The sequence below is a fragment of the Myotis nattereri genome (genome assembly GCF_964212035.1).
Source record: "Myotis nattereri genome assembly, chromosome: 1".
In the NCBI taxonomy this organism is placed as follows: Eukaryota; Metazoa; Chordata; class Mammalia; order Chiroptera; family Vespertilionidae; genus Myotis; species Myotis nattereri.
Window position 1 is genome coordinate 216,049,054 of NC_138075.1, and position 14,476 is coordinate 216,063,529.

General features: G+C 50.4%; 1 protein-coding gene across 1 annotated transcript in view; it reads left to right on the forward strand.

Annotated features, from left to right (window-relative positions):
- The first annotated feature begins 4,961 nt into the window (after positions 1–4,961).
- SEL1L3 (SEL1L family member 3) overlaps positions 4,962–14,476 on the forward strand; it is a 107,641-nt gene continuing 98,126 nt past the window's right edge. The window contains exon 1 of the mRNA XM_081083121.1: positions 4,962–5,256. Coding sequence (XP_080939247.1) covers positions 5,092–5,256 — 165 coding nt within the window. The 5' untranslated portion in view covers positions 4,962–5,091. The remainder of the gene's footprint in view (positions 5,257–14,476) is intronic.

Here is a 14,476-nt window from a genome sequence, read left to right on the forward strand (position 1 = left end):
GGGAGCACCAACGCTCCACGTGGCACGCAGGAGTGAGCTAGACGCTGACCGTCACCCTCGGCAGGAAAAAGGGCCCGGCTTTCCCATCGAGGGGGGAAGTGTGCTGTCTGACAGCAGTCTTCTATTTTTGTTTTATTCTCTCCTATTTTGATGTAAAAGCAAATGTCACAGTTCATTCATCTTTATTCTGAATATCTGCAATTGCAGAAAGAGAGAAGGGGGCGGGGGTGAGGAGAAGGCTCCAGGATTCCTGAGAACCTGACTGCAGGAAGAGCACAGAGGAGCCAACCACAAGTCAAAAAGGAAAAGAAGGAGGGTGGTAAGGAGGGAGGCAGACAGGAAGGGAGGATGGAAGAAAAAAATGAGAAAGGAAGAGGATGGGTTCAGTTTTATTTAGTGAACTAGAGGCCCAGTGCATGAAAATTCGTGCACTAGGAGCCCCCTCAGCCCAGCCTGTGCTCTCTCACAGTCCGGGAGTCCTCAGGGGATATTCTACTGATGGCTCTGCAGGAGGCGACCAGGCCAGCTGATCAGGGGACGGCACCGCCCCCATCACCCCGCCATTGCCGCCTGGACTCCCTCTGTGGGAGGCGACCGGACACAGGCTGATCAGGGGACAGTGCCAGCCCCCCCCCCCATTGCCCCTCCACCACTGCTGGTCGCCACGCCCTCCCCCCATCGTTGTTCCCTCCCTCTGCCTGCTGGCACATGCCTTGGCTGGCCTGGTGCCCCTTGCTCACTGGCCCCACCCGCTGCCAACTGGTCTTTCTGCCATTAGGTCGATTTGCATATTATGCTTTTATTATATAGGATAAGAACTTTCTAGGCATGAAAGGAATACCCGAAGCTGGTTAAGAAACAACCTCTGCTTTGAAGTCTACTTGGAGGAGGAGACGAGGCCAACAAAGTGATAGAGATAAGAAACAGGATTGGGCAGTTGCCACATGGGGCTACAGGCAATGCTCAGTGGGGCAGAGACATGGCCAACTGAGTTTGAACCTGAGGTCATGAGGGAAGGCTCCCTAGAGCCAGTGGCATTTGGGCCCAGGGGTTTACGTAGGAGGGAAGTGGGGAAAATGAGCGTTCCTTACTCACAAGTAGTGCCCTCTGCTCCCCTCCTGTAACCCACAGGTCAGGTGTCTCTGTAGGGGCCGATCTCTGTACCCTACGCGCCCTCAGTCGCTAGAAATGTGGTTTCCAAGTATCAGCATGGACAGTGACGGTCCAAAGGGACGTTCCCACTGGTGCAGAGCAAAATGAGACAAAGACCAGTTAGGAGTTTCTCACAAACAAATTAGATTCCATTCCAAGGACTGCCTTCTATTATGTTCTAGGGCAGTGGTTCTCAACCTTCGTAATGCCACGACCCTTTAATACAGTTCCTCATGTTGTGGTGACCCCCAATTTCATTGTTGCAAATTGAACATAATTAAAGCATAGTGATTCATCACAAAAACAATATGTAATTATATATGTGTTTTCTGATGGTCTTAGGTGACCCCTGTGAAAGGGTCGTTCGACCCCCAAAGGGGTCGCGACCCACAGGTTGAGAACCGCTGTTCTAGGGCCTTCCTCATTTAGGATGGTAAAAATGCCCCAGCTTTCCAATGAAATAATGTTGATAGAAGATATTGTAAGTGTATCTGGGGGCTGTTTTTGCTTGTTTGAGATATTTTTACTTGGCAAGTTGACAGTTGGCCAAGGGTATTGGTCCTGGAGATTTTACTGATCTCAAACCATTTCAGCACCTGAGAACTACGGGCCTAGGATGTCATTCCGTGCCCACAGAGGCAAGCAGATTCAGTGAAGGTTCTGCCTGGTTTTAACGCCCCTGATGCTTCTCCCCTGAGCTTCCGTAAGGGACCCTGTTGCCTTCATCCTCGTCCATGCTGAGTTCGAGGGGGTGTGATAACGGACTCACGTAGGCAGCAATGAGAGATACCAGATTAATACAGTCTCCGGGGCCTGCACATTGTGGTGGAGTATTAAAACTTAATTCAAACCGATGAATTATAATGGTGGGGTTTTAAACCCAGTGGGAAAGCATGGTATCTTTAAAATAAAGGGCATTCTCCTGAAATCAGACCACACCCTTCAGATTACTGACACAAAGGGCTAGAGAGGCAAGGGCAGTCACGATCTGTCTTCTGGATCAAAATGTCACACTGCTCTGTGAACAGAAATCCTGCCCTTCTCTTCTCTGCCCCCTCCAGTACAGAACTCATCAGTCATCACTGCCACCCCCGCTCCGGGCCCTTTTAGGGAACCCCATTGTGTCTTGGTCAGTTCTCTTCATTCTTGCCGCTCCTCAATCCCTTGGAAAGGGATTGTCCTGCCACCTCTGGATTTCTGGGGCCTCGGGTGGTGCCTGATGCACAATAGGAGGACAGTGGAAGATGAGAAAGTGAGAGACTGGATATGCCTGATTAAAAATAGCCCAGTCTCTCCCCCCCCCCCCCCGCCGCCCCCCGACTGGTGTTGCAAAGTGGTTAGAGCGTCCACCCATACACTGAAAAGTCTCAGGTTCAATTCCCAGTCAAGGGCACGTACCTGGGTTGCAGGTTAGATCCCTGGCCCTGGTCAGGGTTGTGCGGGAGGCAACCTATCAATGTGTCTCACCTTGACGGTTCTCTCTCTCCATCCCCAGCCCCCTCTCCCTGCCTCACTCCCTCCTGGTCTCTAAAAAGCAATGGAAAAAAAATATTCCGGGGTGAGGATTTAAAAGAAATAGCCCAGTCCCCTACAGGGGGGCTTCCACATTGATGACAATTAGGTAAATTCAAACCCTTAAGGCTCACAGGCTTTGAAAGCTCTAATTCCATGAATCCTGATAACAAACAACCTGAGGGAACCATTCGGTTCCCCCCAAGACCAACCAAGTCCTCGTGCAATGAAGGAGAGAAACTCTGCAGAGGCCCAGGAAGACAGGCGGAAACCCCGCGATACTGAGAAGCCCCCGTTCTTCCGAAATGGCCAATTTCCTTCCACAGACATTAAAAAGTAGACCGTATAGTTCAGCCCGACAGGATCTGGGTTGGAGTCACCAAATCCTTTATCCTCGTGGGCACCTGTGGCATGAGTGGTTCTCCAATCACGCAGGACCATGCGAATCTCTGTGGGACTGTGGAGGTGGGACAGGGCGGTGGTGACATCTGTCAGACACAGAAACCCTTCAGTGCTCTCCTGTGGTGACTGCTGGATGTGAGAGGAGCGGCGCGAACCTTCCTGCAAGCCAGCCAGCCGTTCTGGACACGGGGTCTCTGGACCAGCGGCGTCAGCAGTAGCAGGGAGCTTGCTAGGCAGACAGCTCCTCAGGCCCACCCAGGACGCACTGGCTCGGAAAATCCAGCGCATTTGTCCAGCCACATGTTGTGTTCACAAGCCCTGGGGGTGATTCGGATGCAGGCTTATATCTGAGAACCACTGATATAAGGCATTGTCTTTCAGCCAGTGAGTGACTCTGGGCCAAGAGCCTGCCCCAGGGCCACAGCCCTCAGGTGACCTATAAAAGGTAAGGGATGACTCCCTGAGGAGCTGAGGGTGGCAGGCCTGGAGTAAGATGGCTGAGGGCATATCCAGGTCCAAGGGATTCCAAACCCCGGGCATCCCCTAGGTACCACCAGCCTCTTCTGAGGCCTTCTGTGACTTGACCTACCTTCTGTGACTTGACCCTACCATGGGAGCCGCCCCACAGGGAAGGGCTGTGACCTTCCACACTCCCAATCTATTATCAGTTCCAACCCGCACAAATCCACCAGGGCCCACGGGAAGCTTTTGCTAACTTTGAAGATGGGCTGTTTCCGAGCAGCAGCCCAGGGGCCCAACCAATTGTCTGCACCGCTCCACATAGCCAGTGCCCTGCCCAGAGCGCCAGGGCGGGGGGGGGGGGGGCCTGGAGACAGGGGTCCCGCTTTGGGCCCCGCGGCCTGGCGACCCAACCTGCGTCCCCAAGGCCAAGATATGCCTGGATTTTTTTTTTTTTTAAAGCTGTTTGTTCACGTCAAGAGCCTCACGCCTCTCATTTGGGGCTTGAGTACAATTGCCTTGGCCTAATTAATTCATTTTCTTTTCCCTCCAAAGTGGAAGCCGGGGCACGTGGATACAAATTAAATACAAACCCCCTTTGGGCGCGGATACTCTGGGCAATTAAAACAAAGAGCGCGGCGGCGGGAGCGGCGGCGGCGGCACCGCACAAAACCCTCGGGGACCGCGCGGAGCCGGCCGCGAGCCAGCCGGCAGGGCGGGGCGCAACCCGGGCTCGTACCGTACCCGCAGGGAGCTGCCCCACCCCTGCAGGTGGACAGGTGGAGGTTGGCCAGGGTCAAAATCCACCCCGAAGGGCTGGAAGCTGGGCCGCTGCGTGGCGCAACTCCAGGGGGCAGGCGCGCCCGGCGCCCAGCGGGAATGGCGCCCTCGCCAAAAAAGCAGCCGAACAAAACCCATTGCACCGGCGGGAACGGGGCGGCGCGCCCCGCAAAAGGAGTGGGGAGGGGGGTAGGGAAAATGCGCGAGGGAGGAAGAGAATGAGAAGGAGAGAGAGAAAAGGAGAAAGTGAAAAAAAAGAGAGATGGGATTACGAAGATAGAGGAGAGAGAGAAGAGGGAAGAGGGGAGAGGGAAACGGAGGGAGGGGAGAGGATCTCGAAAAGGAAGAGCGGGTAAGGGGGGCGGGGGAGGACGGGAAAGAAAGGGGAAGGGGGGCGGGCGGGAGCGGAGCCACCGGGCGGGGGTCGGCGGCCGAGGGGGCGGGACCGGGGTCTGTCCCCACCTGCGTGGGCGCCGGCTGCCGGGAGGGGTGGGAGCCCGGCGGTCGGAGGGAGCGGCCGGGAGGCGGGCTGGCCGGGAGCAGGGGGGAGGGAGGGAGGGGACGGGGACTAGGAGGCTGGGAGGAGCCGGCGCTCGGCTGGGGCTGCGGGGGAGGCGACGGCGGGAGCAGCATTGGCGGCGGCGGGTCCGGCAGTGGCGGCGGCGGCAGGTGGCCCCGCGCGCGGCGGCCGGCCTGGCCGGGGGCGGGCGCGAAGGTGGCGCCTCGGGCGGGGGCCGGTCCCTGCACCAGGTGACCTGTTCCGGCCGGGATCCGGGCGCCCTCGCCATGCAGCGGCGCTGCGCGGGGCTCGGGCGGCCACGGCAGCAGCAGCAACACCCCCCGCCGCCCGCGATCGGTCCCCGGGCCGCAGCCATGGTCCCCCCGAGCGGCGGCGGCCCCCCAGACCTCGGCGGCCGTCCAGCCTGCGCGCTGCTCCTGCTCTGCTACCTGGTGAGCGCCGGACCCTGCCCGGGTCCTCCCCTCCGCGCGGAGCCCGGGGGACGCGGGTGGAAGGGCCGGGGACCTCGCCACGCGGAGTGGGTGCGGTGTTGCTAGTTTTCTCTTTTCCTGGCCGCTGCGCCCCGGGCACTCCCGGCACCTGGGATGGGCACCCGGTTGCGGAGAGCGGTGCGTGGACCAGACTTGCTCTGTGCTCTCGCTCCTGTCCTTCTCCCTGCCAGACTCGCGCCAGACCCGGGTCAGGTTCCCCCGGAGACCCGGCCTGCCCCCCACTCCACCTGGGATCTTCGGTCACCCTCGTTCCGTCCCCACTCCGCTGCGCACGGCTCTCCAGCCCCTTCCCTATCCGTCCTGAGCTTCCCTTACAATCTTCTCGCAGCTCCTTTTCTTCTCGCGCCTAACTTCGCCTCTTTCTCTCCGCGAATGCCACCCGGCTCGACCCTTCTTTTAGTTCCCACCCTGTCCTCAGGGCCCCGACCGCCTTCTGCCAATGCGCCGGGCAAGGCACCTCGGGTTTCCAGCTATCTTCAACTCCTCCATGGTCATTCCGGCCAAGTTGCGGATGCCAGAAAGAAATCTAGTTCTTTGTAACACGCTCACTGCCAGAGTGGTGACTTTAGCTGCGTCTCGAACATTGGCATTTCTGAGAACACGTCTGGCTTATGCATGTCAGTTACGTTGTGCACACTTCTTGGCTCCTGTCTTCGTCATCAACTAAATGGCAGGAGCCTGTTTTTCAAAACCAACGCCTTTACAATACCAGAGTAACTTAGACCCTCATTAAAAGGTGGGAGAAACACCCTCACTTCCCTTGCTGGCTTCTCTTTCTTCTGCTTTGAGTTCTAAACAATAGTAAATATACCGAAGGTGACACCCTTCCTGGCCGACCTACCTTATGTCCCAGGATCCTGCAGAGTCCTTGGGTTATCTCGCCGTATATTACTCTAAATAAATGAAATGGAAAATGCTGAATCATGAAACTGATGTAATAGGAAATTCACAGAATGTGAAAAAAAAATTTTTGAGCAGTGTCATTGTCCAGAATTTTTTTCATTTATGTGATGATCATTATTCAGAGTCTCTCTTCTCAGAAGCTAAAAACTGCTTAGGAGACACTTGCGGGAATTAGAATTTGATTCCGAGGAAATTTGCCACCCAGCCCAAGTTTCTTTCAGCATTCTTTACTTCTTGGATGTTTCATTTCTTGAAGCAAGGGGGTGTAAAAATGCAGATCGTGCTTCTGCACTTGCATCTACCTGTTGAGCAATCCATGCTTTTCTTCATATTTTAAAATTAGCCGGTACCAAACTTTGTGGTTGGATTTACTTCGTATTTTCCTAAGAAGTTGTCAGTTAACATGATTTTTCTTTCACCCAGGAGATATTATTATTTAATATTTATGCCACAGGGTTACAGCACACAGGCTCATAAATAAAAATGCCTTAACAAATGACAGGGTTTCGGGTTTAAACAGATGGTCCCCGTCCACAAGTCACTGGTTACCCACAGAGGCAGAAATGATGTAGTGGAGTATTGGGTGAAACATTAATGTACAGATGGTCTGGAAGTGTTAACACCCTGCGAAGAGAGACCACTTCTTGACAATTCCAAGAAATCAGAGTGACTATTGGAAAGCCTAGAGGCCTCTTGGTCTGTGGGAACACAGACAGACGGAAGACCAGATAAGAAAGTTCTGTACGGACCGAGGTGGTTTAAGAGAACATCACAGACGAGGGAAGATGACGCTGTAGGTAGACTAGAGTAAGGTAGTGAAGTGGTGAGGTGGGGCTCTGAAAAGGGAGGTTAGACAATGCTGTCATGTGAGAAGTAACTAGAGCATGGCTGAATGTCTTGGCAGGCAGGGACCGAATGGGTTTGGAACTATGGGGTGGGAAATGTCAGTGCCTCCTGACTCTGCCTTTTCCCGTCAGATGGGCCTCAGGGATGTGCTACTGTAAAAGCAAGGCTTTTTGCAAAAGCCAAGGAAGCAAGAGTGTGAGTTGGAAGATGGCTTTCCCTTTTGTTCAGAAGGTCTATAGCCACTTGCAAGGGATTTTGCTCTAGAGCAGTGGTTCTCAACCTTCCTAATGCCGCGACCCTTTAATACAGTTCTTCATGTTGTGGTGACCCCCAGCCATAAAATTATTTTCGTTGCTACTTCATCACTGCAATATTGCTACTGTTATGAATCATAATGGAAATATCTGATGTGCAGGATGTATTTTCATTGTGACAAATTGAACATAATTAAAGCATAGTGATGAATCACAAAAACAACATGTACTTATATATGTGTTTTCCGATGGTCTTAGGTGACCCCTGTGAAAGGGTCGTTCGACCCCCAAAGGGGTCGCGACCCACAGGTTGAGAACCGCTGCTCTAGAGGTATGTGCTGAGATATCGACAACAGGTGAGGCTTCTTGACCTTGGAGAGGGTTAGCCTGCAAATTGGGGGAAATGTAAACATCTGCATGAAAAACATGAAGCAATCAAGAAAAAAATTCTTGAGTTACATGCATTCTGCTCATCAAGGAAGACTTCCTAGAAGTGATCCGTCTGGGGAGGGAGGGTAGGCAGGTGGAGGGTAGAGGATGAGCAGAATAGCTAGGTAGGATCTCAGGAATATGTAGACACCAGAGGGAGAAAGCTATCTCATAATTTTGAAGCCTAACTAGTAATAATAGCAATAACAATAATGCGTAGTTGTTTATATGCCTTATCTAATATTAACCTTAGCAATGACCCGCCAAGGGAAGAGTTATGATCCCCATTCAGATGAGGTAACTGAGGTTCAGAAAGGGTAAGTTGCCCTGGGCCACACAGGCAGTCCATGATTGAAACCCAAATCTACTTCCAGAGCCCCAGTTCTTAGCCATGTTAACTGATTGCCTTTTGGATTTTGCTGCTTATAACCCATTCCCCTCATGTATAGAGATGTATGGGCCATTAGCAAAGCATTTGCAATTAGCAGCTACCGTACAATTGGCCAGGATGTGAGGTCATGTCTAAAGTAGCCTAAAATATACAAGGATGTGCAGGAAGCACAGGCCACAGAATAGAAGCAGGATGTTAAATAGGAAAAAATAAAAAATTAAAAGAGGTAAAAGCAGAAGATATTTGCCATCCGTGATGGAGAGGTAAGAGAGTGGGTCTTTATACAGTCCAGAGGCAGCTGGTTGTCGAAGTTTAGCATTTGAGTTGGTATAAATGTGTGTCCAAGTATAGAGCCGAGTGTGCCTAGGAATCCATTCCAAAGCAATTTTCTGTGATGTGGGGACCAATTCCCAATTTGTGTTTTCCCTACCAATTTTCTTGTTCACAAGAGCTGGAGGTTGAGCGTGGCTTTCTGAACAGGTGCCTTCAAGGCCCTGCCCTCCTGGGAAGCATGCTTCCTGCAACCAGGGTCCAGAGGCGATGCCCGCCCCCCCCCCCCCCCGCCCCCTCCCGTCTCCATTGCCTGGGACAGAGTAACCTTCAGTAGCAGCCTAAGAATGGAACTGTGACTGTAGCTAGGATACTGCCGAAGCATGAATAATTGTGACGAGGCCTGAAAGATAAGTTACGGAATGATGCCAAACAGATTTCTGAAAAGATGATCCCTGGTCCTAGCAGCTGCCAGAAAGTGCTGAGGTCACTAAAGGTCAAGATGCAGAGAGCCTCCCCAGAGAGGGTGAGAGCCTCAAAAGCAAAAGGTAATGAGATCAAGTCCCCTGAGGGCGCCGGTGCTGAGTGGTGTCGTCCACACATGACTTGCTCTGCCCAACAGACCCCTTGCCATTCTCTCTCATCATTAACTCTTACCTTTCTCCAGACTTGGCTAGGACATCCCGAGGCTGCCCCAGCCCCATCTGTGACAGTGGCACTTGTAGAAGACAATCTTGTCCATTCTGAACTTTGGTCTCAAAGTTGTAATTTCTTTCTTAAATGAGAAAACAAATCTCACAATGGCTAGTATTATTGACGGTCAGCGGTAGATATTTGCACTTGTTAGACAACCGGAGGACAAGGAAATAAGAGGACATCAACAATGCAGGCATATGGGAGGGTCATTAGCCGATGGTGGCTGTGTCAGTTTTGTACAGGATTTTCTGTGAGTGACCACTCGTTATCCCTCTAGCAGTAATGTGTGTGATGCAGAACCTGGAAAAGCAAAACAGTGAAGAAGCTTCAATTGTCCAGCTTGTGTGAGGGTGATTATGAATATTTGAAGTCTAGAGATCTCCCTCAAGCTTCACATCAGCCAGTCGCTTCCCCATTCATCCTGACCAGAGCTGCTCAAATCTCCCAAGTGATGGTATTTGCCTCTTGCTTTCTAGCCCTTCTGTTCTTGTTGGTAAATGGGTAGGAGCCATGACTTGGCTGACCCGAAGCAGCTAGGAGAAAGCTAGAAGAGAAGACATAAAGAACCCCGGTATTTCACAGAGAAGACGGACTGACGCACATACCCCATAAATAGCCTAGAGTGGATTCAGTTACCTTGTTTTTTGGCTCATCCCAGTCCCCTGAGAAAGGAACTAAAGGGACAGAAGAGCTGTGCAGCGTGCAAGCAATGGAGGAGATGCTGACTTGGCAGCTCTTGTCTCCCATCCTCACCCTAAAAAGGGCCGGCGAGGTGGCTCAGTGCAGTGTGTGTGTTAGTGGATAAGATAACATCTACCCTCTCCAGATACAAGGGGTAATAACCCCATAGATGGGAGTGAGGAAAGTCCTGAGACTCCCTCACCTATAGCCAGAAAGCGGTGAAGGTGTAGAGGTAAGTGGGTCAGTTGAGGGTGTCATTGGGGTGTTTCTGGAGGGCAAGAGGCACACCCTCCCTGACTTTGGAGTTAGCAGCTATGGATTTGAATTTTTTATTCTGCTGGTTGACCTTGGGAAAGTTACTTATCCTCTCTGAATCCATTTCATTTCCTCAGCTGGAATTCTCTGTCCCTCACAGGGCTCTTGTGAGGATTAGGTTTGAAGGGAGAAATTCTATGAAGTTCTGTGTGAAAGGACGAGATTAAATCCGAGTGGGAAAGTCTTACTGCACCTGCCTGGCACACAGGAGCTGCTCAAAGAAACCAACCCAAACCATGGTTCCCCTCGTATGATTTGAATTACTATGACTAGCCAATCAAGTCATATCAGAGAGGAGAGCACTCCTTCTCCAGCACAGTAGGAGTATTGATCGTCATTGCGATGGCATGTCCCTAGCCAGCTCTCAGGTTTGGGAAGGCGCACTGAGCAACTGGGAAATGTTTCCCAAGGCATATCTTGATTTTGAAGTCCATATTGACATCACCGCCCATTCTGCTTAATTGCATGCTTCGTTGACATAAACAGAATTTTTGCTTATTTCTAGTCAGCAGAAATTGGAAAAGTAGGCCTTTTAAGCCAATACAATTACCCTTTGACCTGTGGAAAGTTTGATCCAGCTAGTTTGTAGAGAAAGCCCTCATGAGCCAAGATTTTCCTAGATGACTGATGGGGCAGAATGGACAGGAATGAGAGAAACAGACAATCCATTGTAGTTTGCATATCGGACATACCCACATACACCTGTAAGTGTAAATGAACTTCCCCTGGTGAGATGTGAATGATTTAAGATTTTCCGATCTCTGTCCCTTCCTTAAATAACAAGTGGATCATGTAGAGAAAAGAGCCACGCTTTCTCAGTGCTTTAGAATAAGGGAGGGTCATTTGAATAGAGTTTCTTCTTATTGATTTTTTTAAAGGAATCAGATGCAGTCATCCTGAAAGAAGTTTAGGTGGTATTGATAGATTTTCCCCCCCTCTCCATCTAGAAGATGCATAAATTCATCTGTTTCTCGATTCCCAGGCTGAACTGAATGCATTTAGATCTTCAATTTGGGGTCTTTTATCAAGAACACACATTAGCTGATCCCTTTCTTTCTTTTACAAAAAAATTTCAATACCTATACAATTACACAAAGACAAAGGAGTCTGTGCTTTGTGACTGTGTGTGATACTGTCAAGCTTGACTTTGATTAGGGCTTACTTCTGGTCGAAACAGATGTTTGAGGGCTCAGACACCTCTCAGAGCTCAGTTCCATTGTGTGCAGAGCAGATCAGTAGCTTCTGAGGTGGAACATCCATGTGGCGGCCTAGATGGCATCATGGGAGAGGCACAGAAATGTCCCCCTGGCCCCCAGATATCTTGCTTACAGCTGCAGTGCCTTTGGCCTTTGCTGTTCAGGCATTATTTCCACCAGGCTGGCACAGAAATGCAGATATGTGACATTACTGCAGTATTTTGTCATTATCACATTAACATGGATAAACTTGCCAGATGAACAGGAGCCTGATGAGGGTGGAGGGATATGCATCTTAAAATTTTACTTTGTGCTTTTGGCATGGATACATAAAAAAGTTCTAGAATATAGGGTGGTTGCCTGAGGGTCTGGAGGGACTGGACAGCTGGGAGTAAGACCACTCCACGTGGGGATGGTGGGTGCCAGCGTGCCACCTTCCCTGACCTCACTCACAGTCCTCAGCTCTGACCCCCAGGGACCACTGAGATGCCAGAGGGAAAGGGCTCTTCGGAAGGAGGTTGATGAGGCTGGATGGAAAATAGAGAATAGTTGAGAACTTGTGAATGTCAGGAAAGGGTGGTGCGGGACTCAAGGTTGGATCAAGTCCTTTGGTTTATTTTATTGTTTTACAAATATATTTTATTATTTTTTTACAGAGAGGAAGGGAGAGGGATAGAATTAGAAACATCGGTGAGAGAGAAACATCGATCAGCTGCCTCCTGCACACTCCCTACTGGGGATGTGCCTGCTACCAAGGTACATGCCCTTGACCAGATTCGAACCTGGGACCCTTGAGTCCGCAGGCCGACGTTCTGTCCACTGAGCCAAACTGGTTAGGGCAATTCCTTTGGTTTATATGCAGGTGCCCTCAGAGCTGTGGAGCAGTGACGTGGGACGGACCACCAGGGCACCTGGTAGAAATGCCCACGCCCAGGACTTTATTTCAGCAAGAAGCACTTACCAAAATCCTATGTGCCAAGCCAGAGAAGTAACAATGAATATGACATGGACTCTGACCTCGTAATTTCTAAACAAAGGAATGTTTGGGTAATTTTTAGCTCGTGCTAATGCAACCTGGCATGTGAAAATACCTATGAAGGTTGTACACGTGTCATGCCTGTAGCTGAAACTCTTCAAGTTAATTGCCTTGTTTTCCTGGCAGGAAACAGCTCATAACCACACACATGACTTGAGCCAGGAAATCAGCTTCAGCTTAATCAATATTTAGAGTGTGATGTGTTGATAATCAGTGTTGGTTTAGTACATAGCAGAGGTAGCCACAGCTCATGGTGTAGCAGCTGCCCGCTGGGTCGGCTCCAACCCACGAGATGCCAACTTCCTGCATTGCATAGGTGCCCAAAGGACTGAAGATGATAACACCCTCTTGAGGGGTTTAGACCATGTTCCTACAGCTACGATATGGTGACTTTATGGTCCTGCCTGCCTGGGGCCAGCACACCTGTGTCAGAGTCAGAAAACATTGCCCAGTCCCTGAAGTTGTTTTTCTCTTGTATCCCAGCTGTCAGTCAGGCTTTTCCCACTTCTCGAATGATCTTTCTCAGTCCAGGCAATTTTACCTCTTTGCCCAGTCTAGCTCCAACGTCTCATCCTGCTTAGATCTTTCTTGAGAGAAACAATAGCAAGATGTCAACACCACCACCAGGGAACCTTAGCGAAATAACAAATCAAGCCCCAGCAACTACACATGTAGGAAATTATGCCTAATTGGGTTATTCATCTCATTTCTCCTATACGCTCATAATTCCTTTAAAAAAGTATGTCTTCTGTCACTTTGTGTTCTTCCGAACGCTATCTGAATAAAAGTTTGATAATCTAGAAGAGTGGTGGTCAAACTATGGCCCACGGGCCTGTCCAACCAGACGCCTGTTTTCATAAATAAACAGAGCTGCACTGGATGACAGCCAAGCTTATTGGCTCCTGAGTTGATGTGGCTGCTCTCTCGATACCACGGCAGAGGGGAGTAGCTGCGATGGACCCGAGTGGCCCAAAAACCTAAAATATTTACCGCGTGGTCCTTTGTTACAGGAAAAGCCTGCTGATCTCAAATCTAGAATAGTGCCATCCAGTAAAAGTATGATGTGAGCCGCCAACGCAAGCCACCTGTGTAATCTCAAAATTTCTAGTAGCAACATAAAACAAGTAAACTGAAAAAGGTGGAATTAATGCTGGTAATATAGTTTATTTCACTTACGGTATTCTAATATCATTTCAGCATTATTAATGAGCTCCTCTGCACCCTTCTTTGTATTGGTTTTGAAGTCCAGGGTATATTTTACGCTGATGACACCCCTCAACGTGGACCAGCCACATTCCGAGTGCTTAACATGACTTGTGGCCTCGGTATTGGCTCGCATACAGCCAGAACCCATAAGCCTTGGATTTACTTTTACTGCACTTGGAAGCAGGTGGAAATACAATAATCTTCCTAGAAGTATGTGGAGGTTCCCTTTAAAACAGAATTTTGCGTGAAGTCCCTGGGGAGGGTCTGTAGTCAGGTGTCCTGTACCTTCTTCATTCTCATCTGTCACCACCAATCTGCAGTGATGAGCCGAGGTCTGGAAAGTCATGGGCCATCAAGCAGAACTGAAACCATGCTCAGCACATTGCACTTACTAACGCAGAAAAGTGGCTGGTGCATTTTTAGGAATAAGATGTAAAATAATGGCCCTAGCTCAGAGGTTGGCAAACTGTGGCTTGCGAGCCACATGTGGCTCTTTGGCCCCTTGAATGTGGCTCTTCCACAAAATACCACGTGCGGGCGCGCACGTACAGTGCAATTGAAACTTCGTGGCCCATGTGCAGAAGTCGGTTTTCGGCCTGGGCGAGTCTATTTTGAAGAAGTGGCGTTAGAAGAAGTGGAGGGTGTCTGTCGGGCGGGCGACGGGAGACGTGGCGCAGGCGGGCCGCGGGATTCAAGTTGAGTGAGACTGGCTACAAGACGAGTGTGGATGGGAGAGTTGGAAGGGGTTGACCTCAGCGAACGTACCTCAATCAGATTGAGGACATTTTTAGCACAGGCCAGCTTAGGAGTACCCTACTTAAGTAAATAACTATGCACCTACCTATATAGTTTAAGTTTAAAAGATTTGGCTCTCAAAAGAAATTTCAATCGTTGTACTGTTGATATTTGGCTCTGTTGACTAATGAGTTTGCCGACC